The sequence below is a fragment of the Rissa tridactyla genome, chromosome 19 (genome assembly GCF_028500815.1).
Source record: "Rissa tridactyla isolate bRisTri1 chromosome 19, bRisTri1.patW.cur.20221130, whole genome shotgun sequence".
NCBI classification, from domain to species: Eukaryota; Metazoa; Chordata; class Aves; order Charadriiformes; family Laridae; genus Rissa; species Rissa tridactyla.
In genome coordinates this window covers 5,295,104-5,312,477 of record NC_071484.1, presented here as the reverse complement: position 1 = coordinate 5,312,477, position 17,374 = coordinate 5,295,104, and the positions used below count along the sequence as shown (strand labels likewise).

General features: G+C 43.2%; 1 protein-coding gene across 2 annotated transcripts; it reads left to right on the top strand.

The window, feature by feature from the left end:
- Positions 1 to 38: 38 nt before the first annotated feature.
- DHX8 (DEAH-box helicase 8) lies at positions 39 to 16,032 on the top strand. Of its 2 annotated transcripts, XM_054224255.1 has the most exons (23): positions 39 to 181; positions 552 to 637; positions 1,194 to 1,266; positions 1,705 to 1,790; positions 2,427 to 2,536; positions 2,643 to 2,954; positions 3,257 to 3,401; positions 3,962 to 4,165; positions 4,693 to 4,780; positions 5,113 to 5,210; positions 5,751 to 5,898; positions 6,271 to 6,452; positions 7,805 to 7,999; positions 8,192 to 8,377; positions 8,898 to 9,108; positions 9,446 to 9,627; positions 10,355 to 10,495; positions 10,793 to 10,948; positions 11,778 to 11,915; positions 12,330 to 12,458; positions 13,126 to 13,322; positions 13,494 to 13,673; positions 14,217 to 16,032. In XM_054224255.1, the coding sequence occupies exons 1-23, from the start codon at positions 70 to 72 to the stop codon at positions 14,434 to 14,436; spliced, it is 3,579 nt and encodes a 1,192-aa protein (XP_054080230.1). In that variant the 5' UTR covers positions 39 to 69; the 3' UTR covers positions 14,437 to 16,032. The 2 variants fall into 2 exon arrangements, with proteins under 2 accessions (XP_054080230.1, XP_054080231.1); XM_054224256.1 differs by lacking the exons at positions 39 to 181; positions 552 to 637; positions 1,194 to 1,266; ... (3 more) ...; positions 3,257 to 3,401; positions 3,962 to 4,165 and having other exon boundaries at positions 4,721 to 4,780; positions 5,093 to 5,210.
- The last annotated feature ends 1,342 nt before the right edge of the window (positions 16,033 to 17,374 follow it).

Here is a 17,374-nt window from a genome sequence, read left to right as displayed (position 1 = left end):
CCCGCCGCCGTCGCTCGCCACTTCCGCCGCGCCCCGGATGCGGAAGTGCCGGGTGCGCGCGGTGGAGTCATGGCGGACCTGGCGACCCTGGAGGAGCTCGCCAAGCTCGAGTACTTGTCGCTGGTCTCCAAGGTGTGCACCGAGCTCGATAACCACCTGGGCATCAACGACAAGGACCTAGGTGAGTGCGGCGGGCCCGGCCTGTGGCTGGGAGTCGCCGTGGCCAGCACGGGCCGGGCGCTCCCGGACCGGCCCGAGGGCTGTTGTTGCCGTTTCTGTCGGACAGAAGGCGTTTTGCCAAGGGGCTTTGCGAATTCAAGAAACACGGCAACGGGATTTTCCTTCGAAAAATAAAATGCTCCGTTGTGGGCTCCCGGGGAGGGAGATGGGAAGGAGCCGCTGCCTCGGCGGGTGGCGACGCAGCTTTTCCGTGGGGAGATGGACCCAGCTGGTCTCCGCCTCGCCGGGAGAACAGCCTTTATCCAAACGTGAAGTGTTTGTGCTCCCTTTTGATTATTTGTTCTAATTAACTTTCTGCTTTTTCTTCGCAGCCGAGTTTGTGATAAGTCTTGCTGAGAAAAATACCACATTTGATACGTTTAAAGCAGTTCTTCTAAAGAATGGTGCCGAGTTCACTGTAAGTGGACGTTATTTACGTGGTTTTCTTGTCTTGGTGTATTTTATAGAGCTGCTTATTTTAAAGAGAGAGAGGTGCGAGGAGTAATTATTGGTTTTCTTCAATTCCAAAACTGCACTAATTAGCTTTTGAGTATTTCTGTCTCATCAAGCCATGCCTCCCTCCCTCTTTTTTTCCTTTTTTTCAATTTTTGTGGTTTTTGTGAGGCATTCTTCTGAGGATCTGTACTGCTTGTTGTCTCATTGAGCATATAAAATACAGAAGAAACAACTTTTCACAAAAGCAAGTGTTGTCATAAGTCCTTTTACGATACTTTGATGCTGGATTCATGAGTTTCTCAGAAATAACTGTAGTTGAATTAAATAGGTGGTTGAAAATAACAAGTAGAAAAGTCGCTTAAATGGAATCATCGTAATAATTTTCAGATTCAACTTGTATATTTTTAGGATGTAGTGATGCTTTCTTAACCTGCATCTTCAGAATTGGGTGGTTTTTTGATCCTGCTAATAAACCCTCACTTTTGTCTTCTAATAAAGTATTTTATTAAATTTTTTAGGATTCCCTTATTAGTAATTTGCTACGTCTCATACAGACGATGCGGCCTCCACCAAAACCATCTACGAGCAAAGGTACGCGTAATCTTATTCCTCTTATCAGTTCAGTGTAAAAAGAAAAACAAAACTCTTAGTCTTTTGTAGGTTTTGGCCACGTTTGGTGAGATTGATGTAGTTATTGTTCTAGTGTTTTAAGGCAAGACTTTGTATCTTACTGTTGCAGTAGGAGTCTCTCTGTTGTTACTGGGAGATTAGCGAAGCTGTTTAAGCACTAAAAACATACTGAGTACCCTGTATTAAGTAGTTATGTATTTCAAAGATTTATTAATAATCAGAATATTTATAGGAAAGTAACGTTGTAATCTTTGAATTGAATCTCTGTAACATCTATATCAACCTTTGCATTCAGATGAAAGTTAAACTTCAATTACAGAAAAAACAAGAGTGAATCGTTCTACCTCTTCTAAGTTTGGGTGTTTTTGTTTGTTTTTTTGTTTTAAATCTCAAAATCAGAGACAGTTGTCAAACCCAAATCGGAGAAGGAAAAGTTGAAGGAATTGTTTCCAGCCCTTTGCAGGCCAGACAATCCCAACATCAGGGTAAGGACATAATTTCATGTTTCTCTTGTGAGTACGTGAAAACATAATATTTTTAAATTTCTTTTTTTTTTTTTTTCTGTTTTCCTTAGTTTCAAGTTTTTTTTTCACGTTAACGTGAGTGTCTCCTACTAGTACGTGGATAAAAGTGGACTATGAGAAATCAATACAAAAGAGGCAGAAGGCTGGTATTATTGCATGTCGTTATCAGGAACAGCTGTTACAGCAATTGCCACATTGATACTCTTTTGCAGAATATCTGGAAAATGAGGCTTTTGTGACATGAAATTTGTCACCTGGCCTTTCTTACATAATGTTTCCAGTAACGATGGATTACAAACTAGATAAAAATCTTGGATGTTCAGGTGCTATGAGGGACTTGCATTTTATGTTTCTGTAATAATTTGAGGTGTTGAGATTAAGCTGTCTTTTGTATAAAAGCAGAATTGTCTCAGTACTGTAGCAAAATACAGTGGTAGCTTTATTTTTTTTTTTCCTCATATCACATATTCTGTCTGATCTTTTTTTATCTTACGTTCTTTCTAAATAGATATGTATGTGCTTGTCCTTTCTGTAGATTAATTCTCTGTAACAGACTTTTTATCAGCCTTCTTACGGAATGGTTCTCTGTTCTTGCAGAATATGTTGGATGAAGATGATGTGAAAGTGGCGGCTGATGCACTTAAAGAACTTGAAGCTCTAATGCCTAGTGCAAACCGGCACGGCAAGCAAAGGAACAGCGACCACCGGTAGGTTTCCAATATGCCTTTGAGGGATGGGTATTGGCAGTTGGTATCGCCTGCTCACTCTGATCTTATGTGGAATTTCACTGCAAATGTGTACTTTGTTTGGCAGGGCAAAGAAAAAGAGGAGGAGCCGAAGTCGTAGCAGGGACGGGAGACGAAGGCACAGATCTCGCTCTAGGTCTCGTTCTAGGACTCGGGATAGGAACAGGGGAAAATCCAGATACCGGTCAAGGAGCAGAAGTCGGAGTCCCAGTAGGGACCGTAGGGATCGAGAGAAGTACGTGGAGAAGAGCAACGAGAGATGGAGAGACAAACACGTAGACCGTCCACCCCCTGAGGAGCCTTCCATCGGAGACATTTACAATGGCAAAGTCACGAGTATAATGCAATTTGGATGCTTTGTGCAGCTGGAAGGACTAAGGTACCTTCTGATGTTCACGATCAATCTGGTACTATTCTGTCTGAGTTTTCTTGTCTGCTAGTATCTTAAAGAGGCGATAAGGCTACAATAAGGTATGCTGGGTTTTGATGCCAAAATGAAGATGTGTTTCAGAAAAAGGAATTCAACAGCAGAGAACGTTCTCCTTATAAAAACCAGTTTATGAATGTACACAAATGATCAGTTGACAACAAAATATTTTAATCTAGACTCTGAATGATCTGAAGCACTGTCAGAGTAATAAAGCGCGGCATCTCATGCCCTTCTGTTCGTTTCGCCCGCAGGAAGCGTTGGGAGGGCTTGGTCCACATCTCAGAGCTTCGAAGAGAAGGACGGGTTGCCAATGTTGCCGATGTCGTGAGCAAAGGACAAAGAGTAAAAGTCAAAGTGTTATCCTTTACTGGATCCAAAACCAGCCTGAGCATGAAGGTATGGAAAACATAATGTAGTGCTTCTGATAGCTTGTGGTGCCAAAATTTTTAAAGATTACTTCTCTTGCTGTTTTTTTTTTTTTTCTCTTTTTGATGAAAATTGATACAGAGCTGTCCAAGTGGGAGTTAAAAAAAATTGAGTTACCATTCTGTGTTTGTGACCTAATACTTTTTACTCATTTTCTGTAGGTTCTTGTTTTTGATGTAATGTTCCTAACAATATTTTGACTTGTGTTAGTGAAGTGACGAGGCAAACCTCAAGCCGTTGGTATGTTTGTCTTCCTTTTTCAGTATGAGCGAAGCATTTCATTTTAAATGAAATCGCTGCCATTGCCAAGGCGGAGTAGAGTGTTCCAGGCCTTGGGGTGTACTTACCTCACAATGCCAGCTGGAAAAAAAAAAAAGGCATGCAAAATAGCATTTTCCGTGTATGGGCTGCAGTTGGCAATAGTCTGAGTAATGTATTCTGCGTTTTCCCTCGTGTTAGAGGAAGCGCCAGTGTTACTAGATAAGAAGTGCAATACAGTTACAGCTGATTGATTAATCAATCTAATGTAGGACGTTGATCAAAACACTGGGGAAGATTTGAACCCAAACCGGAGGAGAAACCTGATTGGAGAAACTAATGAAGAAACCTCTATGAGAAACCCAGACAGACCCAGTCACCTGTCCCTGGTGAACGCACCGGAGGTGGAGGATGATAGCCTTGAACGAAAACGCCTTACCCGAATTTCAGACCCAGAAAAATGGGAAATAAAACAGGTGTGTTTTCTATTAGTCAGGGAAATAGGGTGTCAGGCAGTAAAATTGCTAGGGAGTTTCGTGAACTAGAATATAGCTCCTTGATTGCTTGTTTGTTTGTGTAACTTATTTCTCACCTCTAAATTGCTGCCTTCTTGCCATTTGGGACTCCTAGCTTAATTCTAGCTATGAAGTTAGCCCTGCTTTTTGCGGGAGATTGGACCAGGTAACCAGAGATCATTCTGACCTGGGGGATGACGATCTTTATCCAGAGATACTTAGGTGGTATTTGGCTGTCGATGCGGTCCTGCCATGCATCTCACACTGATGGTATTTAGAATAACAAAAGGACTGTTTGCTCAGAGGCTGGATGACTTGGGGAGACGTGTGCCAGAATGCAGGACCATTCCTTTGTTCTGAAATCGCAACGTTCCTTTCTTCCTGTTTTACAAGTCTGGCAATAGCATTAGAACTGAGACCTCGTAGGCATGAGTTGTGTTGTGTTGGTTAATGGGCAAAAATTAATGTTGTATTCGTTTTGTTCCCAGATGATTGCAGCTAATGTGCTTTCCAAGGAAGAGTTTCCTGACTTTGATGAGGAGACTGGGATTCTTCCTAAAGTTGATGATGAAGAAGGTAGTATTCCCAAGTAGTCTTATTTTATTGTAAATTCCTTGTGTTTCTGGATGTGTTTTGGTTCAAAAAGGGATGATAAGTGGATGTGAAGGGTCTCACAACTTGCTGTCATCTGAAACATTAGGAACTAGTGTTCCTCTGGCCTTACTGTTAGTGGTATTTGGATGTGCCCTGTCTGCGTATTCATTTTATTTGTGGTGTTTTCACTTTTAAAACTATTGAATTACATTATAATCAAGAGTACACAGCAAGCACCATTTGAAGAGGTAATTTGATGTACCTGAAAGATGATGTTTAACTGTCCTATAAAAGTTGTCACTTGTGAATTTTAGATGAGGACCTTGAGATTGAGTTAGTTGAAGAAGAGCCACCGTTCCTTCGAGGTCATACTAAACAGAGCATGGATATGAGTCCCATCAAAATAGTAAAGGTAAGAGATTTCCAGGACTAAAACCAATATACTTGATTTAATTAAATAAATATTTGGTAATTTAACAACCAGTTTTCTACCTGGACATTACTAAGAGCCCTGAAAAACGTTACCACTGAACTGAGGATCCTTTCTTTACTTTTAAAGCTGATTTCTTACTTTAATTGGTGACAGTGAAGTGGAATAATAGAACCAAAATGCACATTCAGCAGCAACCGTTTCATACAGGTGTGTTAGAACATGCTTTCTCTTTTCTGCCTTTTCTTAATTTTGAAAGTAGAAGGTGGTAGAGAAATACTTCATTTTCATTGGTTGTACCGATAATCCTACTGACTGGACAGTGTAGGAACGCTCCATGTTAGTCATGACTGTGGAAGTTCATGAGTCTGGGCTAATGGAAATATCCTGGAACTCAAAGACTTAAAAAAACTAACATCTTTTAAAACATCTTCAGAAGAGGCTTCCGAAGGACAGTGGCGACAAAGAGATAACTGAAGGATTGGGAGTGCTTGAAATCTTAACCTTTTTGTTGCTTTGCAGAATCCGGATGGTTCCTTGTCCCAGGCTGCAATGATGCAGAGTGCTTTAGCTAAAGAAAGACGAGAACTTAAACAAGCCCAGAGAGAAGCAGAGATGGATTCTATCCCCATGGGACTGAACACACACTGGGTAGATCCTCTCCCTGATGGTATGTCTGAACACATCTAAGTCTAAACTGTGCCTTTTTTGTGATAGCTGAGTAAGGCAGGAGAAATGTCTTGATGTTGTGTTTGTCTGCCTCACTTCAAAAGCAAGGCAGAGAGGAAACGCTTTTCCACTGAAGTGGAAATAGGATAGGATAACAGGTATATCCTGCTGTCCTTCAAGGATGCATTACTAAAAGATGCAATAGACGGTGAATCAATTTTTTACATGGAAATTAATGTAATCGTGGGGGTATGCATGTGGGAACTTAAACACACGAGTGTAGAAGACATGGATGATGGAACAGTAGGAGCAAGATCATCGGAGTCTGTGCTGTGTGAACCTGAATATAATGGTGAAATTATTTCTCTTCTAGTGGACGGAAGACAAATTGCTGCAAACATGCGAGGTATTGGGATGATGCCAAATGATATCCCAGAGTGGAAGAAACATGCATTTGGTGGCAACAAAGCTTCTTATGGTAAGAAGACCCAGCTTTCCATCATTGAGCAGAGAGAGAGTCTCCCTATCTTCAGACTGAAAGAGCAGCTGATACAAGTAAGACTCTTGAAATGGCATTCTCGCTCGAGCAAGTGACAGTTTAAAATCACAGAATGGTTCATGTTGGAAGGGACCGTAAAGATCATCTAGTTCCAACTCCCCTGCCGTGGGCAGGGACATCTTCCACGAGATCAGGTTGCTTAAAGCCCTGTCCAGCCTGGCCTAGAACACCTCCAGGATGGGGCAGCCACAGCTTCTCTGGGCAGCCTGGGCCAGGGGCTCACCACCCTCGCAGTAAAGAATTTCTTTCTAATATCTAATCTGAATTTCCCCTCTTTCAGTGTAAAATCATTACCCCTCGTTCTATCACTACATTCACTGATCCAGAGTCCCTCCCCAGCTTTCCTGTAGCCCCTTTTTAGGGACTGGAAGGGGCTCTAAGGTCTCCTCGGAGCCTTCTCTTCTCCAGGCTGAACAGCCCCAGACCTCTCAGCCTGTCCCCATAGGAGAGATGCTCCAGCCCTCGGATCATCTTCATTGCCTCCTCTGGACCCACTCCAACACATCCATGTCCTCTTATATTGGGGGTCTCACGAGAGCAGAGTAGAGGGGCAGAATCACCTCCCTCAACCTGCTGGCCACACTTCTTTTGATGCAGCCCAGGATGTGGTTGGCGTTCTGGGCTGTGAGTGCGCATCGCTGGCTCGTATTCAGTTGTTCATCCACTGATATCCCCAAGCCCCTCTCCTCAGGGCTGCTCTCAGCCTGTGTTTGTGCTTGGGATTGCCCTGATCCATGTGCAGGGCTGCGTACTTGGCCTTGTTAAACTCCATGAGGTTTGCATGGGCCCACCTCTCAAGCCTGTCCAGGTCACTTTGGATGGCATCCCTTCCCTCCAGCCTGTCAGCTGCACCCCACAGCTTGGTGTCATTGCAAACTTGCTGAGGGTGCCCTCAGTCCCACTGTCCATGTTGGCGACAAAGTTGTTAAACAGCACTGGTCCCAGTACCGACCCCTGAGGAACCCCACTTGTCACTAGTTGCCACTTGGACATCAAGCCATTGTCTGCAGCTCTTTGAGTGCAACCGTCCAGCCAATTCCTTAGCCACCAAGTGGTCCATCCGTCAAATCTATGTCTCCCCAATTTAGTGACATGTCGTGCGGGACAGTGTCAAATGCTTTGCACAAGTCCAGGTAGAAACCAGGACCGTGTTGGCAAGGGATGAGTCGGGTAAACTGTTAAGCAGTTTGCTGACTTGATCAGTAGGAACACTTGTATGATTTTTGGTCTGGGTCAGCTGGAGCGAGAGCAGTAGATACTCAGTCTAGTCCTAGATGTACTGTGTTGATTCTTTTTTGTTTGTTTGTTTTAAAATTTTGACAAGTGTATCTCTTATGATCTTTTTTAGGCTGTGCATGACAACCAGATTCTGATTGTTATTGGAGAGACGGGATCTGGGAAAACGACACAGATTACCCAATACCTGGCTGAGGCAGGTTATACATCAAGAGGAAAGATTGGATGTACTCAGCCTCGCAGAGTGGCTGCAATGTCTGTTGCGAAGAGGGTGTCAGAGGAATTTGGTTGCTGCTTGGGACAAGAGGTGAATTTCCATGCCAAAGAACATGTCAAAATAAGCATGAGGAAAAGTAGGAAAAATCAGTATTGGAGCTAGTTTGCTTGCGTGTCCGTGTGTCTGTTCCCTCGTGAGCTTGCAGAATAATCAAACTGGGAACTAGTGATGCTAATAACTTAATTCTGCAGCTTCCATTTCTGTGCAACTCTTTTTTTCTAGGTCGGCTACACCATTCGATTTGAAGATTGCACTAGCCCTGAAACCGTTATCAAATACATGACAGATGGTATGTTATTGAGGGAGTGCTTGATAGATCCGGATCTGACTCAGTATGCCATTATCATGCTGGATGAAGCCCATGAGAGAACCATACATACAGACGTGCTCTTTGGACTACTGAAAAAGGTGATGTAGCATCTGATTATTTTTTTTTATTTATTGCTTCAGTGTCCTCTGTATGCTGTGTATGGATAGGAGCGCGCAGGGAAAGGCAAGGTCACACAAGTCAAGTTCATTCATGTGCTCTAAGAGTCTCTCCTGAAACAAAACAAATGCTCCTAGGGGCTTGTAGTCCAAATTTTCATGAGATGAGCCTCTGTGTGAAGACAAAGCAAGCAAAATTCAGCAGAAACACTGGGAATTGGCAGCCCAGGATGCTCATAACGATGGATGAGACAGAGGAATGTTCTTGGTTTGCTCCTCCTTCTCTGACAAAGGCTTTCTGTGATAGGTGCTGCTGAGAAAAGTTTGAAATGTGACCTTAGCGATCAAGTGTTTGAAATTCTGACTACCGGAATGAGATGCCCCTCTACTCGGACATCAGAATGCCTGATATTACTGGTCAGATTCCTCTGACTTAAATCAAGTGCCATATGTTAATAGTTCCAAAGGCAATAAATGACTGGAATTTTCTATCCCGCTATAGACGGTGCAGAAGCGGCAGGATATGAAGCTGATAGTGACGTCAGCAACGCTGGATGCTGTGAAATTCTCACAGTATTTCTACGAAGCACCAATCTTCACAATTCCTGGCAGAACATACCCAGTAGAAATCCTGTACACCAAAGAGCCAGAGACAGATTATTTGGATGCCAGTCTGATTACAGTAATGCAGATCCACTTAACAGAGCCACCAGGTGAGTGGGGAATGGTCTAGGCTGGTTGGTGATTCAAGGACTCTTAACACCTATGAACAAGGTCTTTCTGTAAGTCATGGATCATGTATTAGTAACATGATGAAAATACTCTCAGCACTATCCTCTATTCTTTGCAAATACAGTAAATAATATGCTGAAAAAGTTGGGTGAAAGACTGAAGTATGTTGCTTCTGGCTAGGAGTTGTTGCCCAGGGGCTAGCAAAAGTTGGGGATCCTCTGCTTTAAATGGAGAAAGTGAGGGATGGCAATGTGGTAATGCAGGAGTTGTACTGAACAGAATTGATTCCGTGGATGTTTTCATTTACTTCCTGTGTAGGTGACATTTTGGTGTTTCTAACTGGTCAGGAAGAGATTGACACAGCCTGTGAAATCCTCTATGAGAGGATGAAATCTCTAGGACCTGATGTTCCAGAGTTAATTATCCTACCGGTGTATTCGGCTTTACCCAGTGAAATGCAAACCAGGATCTTTGACCCAGCCCCCCCAGGAAGCAGAAAGGTAATTTCAGCCAAGTGTGGCTTCATCTTCTGCTGTTACATTTTAATAGTGGGGTGTATTACACTGCTAATCAGATGTGGGTGGTTTTTTCTTTCTTTTTTAGCACTTCTGATTCTGTTAGTTACAACTTCAGACAAAATGAAGTAGTCTTGGAGAAAAGGTGGCTTATGTAGCTTAGAGCATGTTTTTGGTTGCATACACGCCTATACGTGTTATCTAAGCCTTTGAAAATGTACATAGAAACATCTGGTGTGGCAAACCTCCGTGTGGGATGTTCTTGGGGTGTTTTTTAATGCTGCCTTTAAAGGATATTAACTTTAGTGAAATCTAAATGCAGTTGCCATTGGGTGGATGTAAATTTCCTACCAAACAGCTAATGAACGTCTAGAGATATATTCTCTAGAAGATTGTTCTCTACATATGGATTGTGTTTGGGTGATAGGCAGAAATTCTTCCTGAAGTCAGTGCAGTCTGCTTACAAACTTACAATGATCTTTCACTTGCTTTTAACTACAGATTTTATCATGCTCTTTTCCCATATTGCCCAAATCTAAACCAAATGTAGATACTTAAAATCTATCCGTCTCTGCCTTTCCGTGTTAAATGATAGTAGTTGCACTTATAACAAACTGCTCGTATCACGTAGAATGGGTTGTTTAAGTTGAGCAGCGTGGTTGGCTTGGCAACCAGAGACAGAACTGGTACTGAGTCAGACTGTTGTTGGCAGGTTGTCATCGCCACTAACATTGCTGAGACATCTTTGACTATTGATGGAATATATTACGTCGTCGATCCTGGCTTTGTGAAGCAGAAAGTTTATAACTCCAAGACTGGAATTGACCAGCTGGTTGTTACACCAATCTCACAGGTAGGCATTCTGTGTTTCACAACTTTTTTTTTTACTTTTTTTTTCCTGCTGGTAATGTGTATCTCGATAATGTGGGTGTCCAAGCATGTGGAAGCAAAGTGAGGCAATGATAAAACCTCATTTTTGGTAACTCCCTGAGACTCCTTGAGGCTGTGCCTAAGGAATGTATGCTCTCCTGGGTTGTATTGGAAATATCTTTCTATTAATACAAGTAAAATTGTGAATAATTATTTTATTTTACTTGTTTTCACCTGTGCCTGTTTGCGCCTGTTCATTGAGATGCCTTGTTACCTTTAGGCTCAAGCAAAGCAGCGAGCAGGAAGGGCTGGGAGAACAGGACCAGGAAAATGCTATAGGTTATACACAGAGCGCGCTTATCGAGATGAAATGCTGACCACCAACGTGCCTGAAATCCAGAGAACAAATCTGGCCAGTACTGTACTTTCCCTGAAGGTGGGTATTTCACCGACGTGTAGCAAGTCAACAGGATCGTAAGTGTCTCAATAAATGATTCTCTGCCTTTATGAGCTTCAGGAAGTACTTCTGTAATTTCAGATCCTTCTAGTGCACAGAGGTATTTTGAGAGGGAGGCTGCATCAAATGCAATTCTCAGGCACTGAGCTTTCTCCTGCGTTTTTCTGCTGGGGGTTATAATGTTGAACATCCACCGAAATTACAAGTCTCAGCTGCATAGAACAGTTAGTCGCAGGAGGTTTGAAAAACAGGAATCTTATGGGCAGTACACATTTGCTATGTAAGGTACATTTATATTCTTAACAGATGAGACATACTGGTTTAGGGTGGTTTTTGATCTCCAAACATCTGTGTACCATTCCTCTGGGAGTCTGCAAACTGGATCTAACTCAGTGCGTAGCAGCTGGGGAAGCTGCTGCCTTTCCCCCTTTCTGAGAACAAGGGGAAGGGTGGAGACTTGTTTAGTATCCATTGGAGCTGTCAAGCCACGCTCTTTGATAAGGCAGGAAGTCCTCAAAACCAGCACATATGTCTCCTTATGGTGAAATCATCTTGCTTGAGGTGGATGGAACAGTACCAAAGGAACAAGACAGGAAAACTGGACAGTGGGTGAAACCCATGGGCCAATGCGGATTATCTCAAGTGTAGAAATACAGCCATGTATACGTGACTGCGGTTACAGTCGAGATAAGAGCATGAGGCTAGGGTTGGTTATAGTTCTGTAGTGCCTCGTTGTTTGATGGTTATATGTCTCTGGCTGGAGTCTGGTGTCTCCCTTCTCAGTGTTTTCTCCGCTCCCTCTGTTCAGGCCATGGGCATCAACGATTTGCTCTCCTTTGACTTTATGGATGCTCCCCCGATGGAAACTCTCATAACTGCCATGGAGCAGCTCTATACCCTGGGAGCTCTGGATGATGAAGGACTGCTGACTCGACTTGGGCGCAGGGTAGGCAAAATAGAATACTTCTTACTGCTGTCTGGGTTGCAAATATTTAGGGGGTGACATGCGAGTAGTTGTATAAGGACTTGCCTAGCGCTGTTGGTTTCCTTTTCCTATTATTCTCTTGTGTTTTATTGGTTGTTTTTCACTTACTGGTTACGTATCTTCTGCTTTTTAAGGAGCATCTATTTATTTCTCCTTATTCATAAGGTTACTTTTATTCATGTCTAAACATTTCCTATAAGTATTAGGGTATTCTCCTGATAGTGAATATAGACAAATAATTTATGCCATGTCCAGTAAAGTTATCCTGGGTAAAACATACTGCTTTGGAAAGGAAGCATGGAAGAGGGGGTGTTGATCTCTTTTGCACTGAGAGCTCAAGATGCTGCAGGGTACCCTGAAACAGGTTTCTTGCAGATGGCAGAATTCCCCTTGGAGCCGATGTTGTGTAAGATGTTGATCATGTCCGTACATCTGGGATGCAGTGAGGAAATGTTGACAATAGTCTCCATGCTGTCTGTGCAGAACGTGTTCTACAGGCCGAAGGTAAGGACTGCAGCCAAGGAGCAGCAGCGTTACGGTTTGGGTGGGTTTTGTGTGCGTGCCTCAGGCGTTAGAGAGTGAGCATACGTGCCAGAGTAAACCTGTGGCTTGGTTAGACTGTGCTCATGTGTTACGTTTGTACGTACCTTTTGGTTAAACACCCCGTAGCTGGGGATGTTGGTGGCGTCTTTGTAGATGGGAAGATGGCAGTTAGAAGTCTCACATTCTCTTTTGTATTTCCCAGTAAACACATACAACCCTGAGCCAAGTCAGTCCCAGCTCTGGAGTTCAGAATGCCTTTGTCACTTTCAGATACACAGAATGTATTTGTTCGTGGCGATCCTATCCCGTGCTGATTTCTTCTAAGTCAGCAAGCAGCAGACTACGGCGTGGTGGGATTCCTCAACAGCAGGCTCCTCTTGAATCCGTTATTTCTTCATTATGATGACCTGTTTTGGCTTAATGAGAGCAGTCCCAGTGACCTTTAGTTTCCGATCGCTTGGTCTTTAGTCACTCACAACTCAAAATTTTGTGTTATCTTCTCAGTCTTATGTTTTTTTGGTAGACTTAAAAAGCCATGGTATGACAAGGAGTCCGTGTCCTCCTTCACGTTGCACAAGGATTGTCTCTGTGATGTGGATACCTGATTGATACGTGTTTTGTATGTTAGGATAAACAAGCACTTGCTGATCAAAAGAAAGCCAAGTTCCATCAGACAGAAGGTGACCACCTCACTCTACTGGCTGTGTACAATTCCTGGAAGAATAATAAGTTTTCAAATCCCTGGTGCTATGAAAATTTTATCCAGGCCCGATCCTTACGCAGGGCACAGGACATCCGCAAGCAGATGTTGGGCATTATGGACAGGTGAGCATGTCAAGGAGGACAAGTAGTGACTTTGTTTTTTTAGTGTTCTTACAGTGTAGTAGCTAAACTAAATTTTTAATCTGATGTTGGTAGCTGCATCCAAATCTGGAGAACTCTCTCTTTTTTTTTTTTTTTTTCTTTTTTTTCTTCTTCCTAACTCTTCTCTGGCAGGCACAAGCTGGATGTGGTATCCTGTGGGAAGGCAACAGTTCGAGTCCAGAAGGCCATCTGCAGTGGCTTCTTCCGAAATGCAGCAAAGAAGGATCCCCAGGAAGGTTATCGGACACTCATTGATCAACAAGTAGTCTATATCCACCCCTCCAGTGCTCTCTTCAACAGGCAGCCAGAATGGTAAGCAAGGCAATAGCGTGTAATTTTCTTTTTCAGTTTGGATTTCATAACCGAAAAGGTTGTGGTGTGCGCTATTCGTGGGGTACAGGCCAAAGTACAGGCTGCAGATTTCCTAGCGATGAGCAGAGTGAGAAAAGATTCAAGTCTGCTTTTGGCTCTTTTCTGCTGCTGAAATTAGCGCCTGTGCAGAGATGAGACTTACTTTCTGAGCCAAGGCCAGGCCTGGAGCCTGCAGTTCTGTGTTTCTGTATTGTGGAAGTGAGTTTAAATCGCTGAGTGTTGAGGGAGGGAGTGGGGAGAGAGAGAATTGTTCTAAATTGAATGAAGTAGTTCTGTGCTGAAGAGTAGTTGTGAATTAGGGGTGGGGGGAAGAAGATAGCTCTTCTGGATGGTTCTTTTGGACCCTGCGGTGGAGCTTATAGGGAGCTTTATCTGAAGGAGGATGAAACAGAGATAAAGGGTCAAGCTCAGATACTCCAGGCCTTGCCTTGTCTCTTCTCATTTGGAAAAACTGATTTCCAGAGTTGCTGTCCCTTTTCACAGGGTGGTGTATCATGAACTGGTGCTGACCACCAAGGAATATATGCGTGAAGTGACAACTATCGATCCTCGCTGGCTGGTGGAATTTGCCCCGGCTTTCTTCAAGGTTTCTGATCCAACCAAGCTGAGCAAACAGAAAAAGCAGCAGCGGCTGGAACCCCTGTACAATCGCTATGAGGAGCCCAATGCTTGGCGGATATCGCGTGCATTCAGACGGCGATGAGCCTAGCTCCCTCGTGGACTCTTACTGGTTTTATATCTGTGGGACTGTGATTTTTTGCACTGTTTCAAGTGCAAAGAAAGGTCATTCCGTTGAAGCTTACCTACAAAATGAACAGAAAATAAGTATTATGTGAGCAAAAGCACAAGGGGGCGATGTGTGCTCATGTCAGCTATCCCTGAGATGCCACAGCTGCGTGACAAACGTCCTGAGTCTGCTCAGTGTTTTGTATCACTTCAGAAATGCTTCTTGAAGCACTTCTTGAGTCATTCCCCTTTTAAGAGACAAAACTTAAGACTCGGAAATCTGGGCACTGAGTTGAGCAGCAGCAAAAAGATAGTGATTCAAAAGTAGTTGTCCACCGGCCTGACTGTTCTGAATGACCAGACAAATAGAGGCTGGAAGTTTGTTTCTTTACCCTGCTAAAAGGGATTTATTTCTGCTTACACTCTTGAACGGTGGCTGCTTTTTGGGAGCTGCTTGTTCTCCATTTTACCTATTTTATGCGTTTTCCTGCTCAGTGTAACTATTTGTCTTTTATGCGAGCCATCTGTGGTGAGATATTTAGTATCTGTGGCGTTGGGGTAAGGCAGGAAGGATCCCTTGAAACCCAGCTAGAATGTCAGTGATACTTGGACAATGGCGCGGGTCAGACTGCAAGGCTTATCCTTCATCACCATCTCCTGTGTGCTGAAGGCTAGTATATCAAACGGTAATTAGCCACATCCACTCTGCAGCACGGCTCCGTCTGTGAACATAAGTGGTTACAGATGTGTGGGCTTTCTATACAATATGTCATGTGTCTTATTTCCCCTTACAGTGTTTGGTGACATCACCACTGTTGGGCTTTTTAATAGAATATGCTTTTACAGCTTAAAATGTCTGTAAAACATTGTGTCACGGTTCCTTGTTAAAAAGGGAATTGCCTCTTCAGTGTGTGCTATGTCATGCTGAAGCTATCTCTAAATTATTTTTTTTTCTTGCAAATAGATGAAACTTATTTCACTTACAGCTGCAGATACCCTTTTTTTTTTTTTTTTTTCTTCCCGAAAAGCTGGGACATTTGCTAAGATTATTGTTGAAATGAGGAGAGTTAAGTTAGCTGGTTGTTTTACACTCAATGAATTTGAAGAATGTTTCGTGCAAAAGTAGCTATATTAGAAATCTGGATGTGTGTACAGAAGTGGGCAGGGGGGGTGTATATACTGTTTTACTCTGTTGTATAAATGCCCTGAGCTTTCCCGTGGTGTTACATCTTCTTAAAGTTAAATAGAATTAAAAAGTTTGTACGTTTGGAGCCTTTTTTCATTATGGCATTGGGCAGAGAAGGTTATCCTACTGAACACTCTTCCAGGCATATCCTCCTTCCACCAGCTCTGCAGCTGCCTCCGGTACTGTTTTCCATGAAAATTTGCACTTGACTTTCAAAAGTCAAATGCAAGCTGTAAAAGAGAAAAGGTACAGGGTGGAAGTCCTGGTTGTGCAGCATACTTTGAGGTATTTCTGTTCCAAATTAATTTTGTATTTGCTTCTCCGGTGTAACCTCTTTCTAACTTACGGTAGGGGAAAACATCAACAGCGAGGATTTTCTTTTTTTAAGTGAATAATTGTCATCTGTTCTGTGTGTGTGTGTCTTATTTCTTTCCTTGGTGTATTTTCTTCAGTAATAGCCTTTAATTCATTTACAAACAACTTTTCCCTGTCAACCTCAGCTGCTTGCTTTGGGAATACCCCGTATCCAAAACTAGCCTGTGAAACCAGAATGCTTGAACCACTTCCACGTTTTTTTCAAAGCGAGTTTTATCAACCTCTTACCGCTCTGAGGTTTCCGACCGTAACATCCTAAGGTCTTCTACTGTTTATGTGATTCTTAGTTGGTTTATTGTGGATTTAAAAAAAAAAAAAAAAATCTGAATATAAATTGTGTATATAAGAAATCTGATCCTAGGATAAAACCACAGGCTTTGTTCTGGCAGTACGTGCGTCACTGGATAGATGTTTTAGCCCCTTGGTGGGAGCGTGTTCCTTGAGGTGCTTGTGTAAGCACTTGCCAACCTGCCCCTAACTGAGCTGCCTTATTTTAAATAGTATAAATTGCAGAACTTCTGGGTCATTTTGACAGTATTAAGTTAATGCACTAGAACCGGTAACACAAGTTTCTTACCTAAAGGAAAAAATTCTGCCAGCAGAGGCCACTGGCCTACTCTGGAATGTTTTTTTGGAGGTGTTAGGTTTAGCATAACGGCGAAAAATTTCCTGGGTAATACAGGTACGTGGGTGTGCGCAATCTTTGCGCGTGTCCCTTTGTCAGCAATAAATTGTCTCCTTGCCTTGAGCAACTGTTGTGCTGCAGACGCACACAAGGAGTGCTGGTGGCCCTGTCTGCCGTCTCACGTGCCAGGAGGAGAGATGCACTTGCCCTGTCTGCTGTCTCGCTACTGCCAGCAAGAGGAGCTGATACAGGCACTGAAAGGTCGCCCTCCGGCTCGGGTGACTCCGGGCTTCCAGCAATACTTGGTTAAGGTGTTGAAAAGAGGCTTCAGCTGTAATTAAGGGGCGAAGTTTAGGCTGCCAAAGCGCTGGGGTTATTCTTATACCCGCTGGTACAAACTAACGGTAGTTAGCCACAAGTGAACAGAGGGGGAAAACAGGGATACAGACAGGGTGAGAATAACGAAGCAAGAGTATCATTCTATTATTCTAAGAGTAACCGAAGGATCACATGCAGTGCCAACCCATGGAGGCTGGCAATATGGCACCAGCCTTTGGGAGCGGGGAGGGGATGTAGATGAAGGCTCAAGCTATTGTTGCCTTTTTTTTTCCCTCCCCCCCGCCTCCTGGAAGACCAAGGAGCGATGTCAAATGCTGAATGGTTCCCTGAGGAATTCCAAGGCATCTGTGAACCTCTTCACTCTTCAAACGTTGTAGAACATTTAATGCA

Bases quoted from the DNA above. Each gene is read 5' to 3' on its own strand.
- DHX8 (XM_054224255.1), top strand. From the start codon at position 70: ATGGCGGACCTGGCGACCCTGGAGGAGCTCGCCAAGCTCGAGTACTTG. The intron at 5,211-5,750 runs GTAAGAGATTTC...GTTGCTTTGCAG, and splicing joins GTCCCATCAAAATAGTAAAG to AATCCGGATGGTTCCTTGTC. The intron at 13,674-14,216 runs GTAAGCAAGGCA...CCCTTTTCACAG, and splicing joins TTCAACAGGCAGCCAGAATG to GGTGGTGTATCATGAACTGG.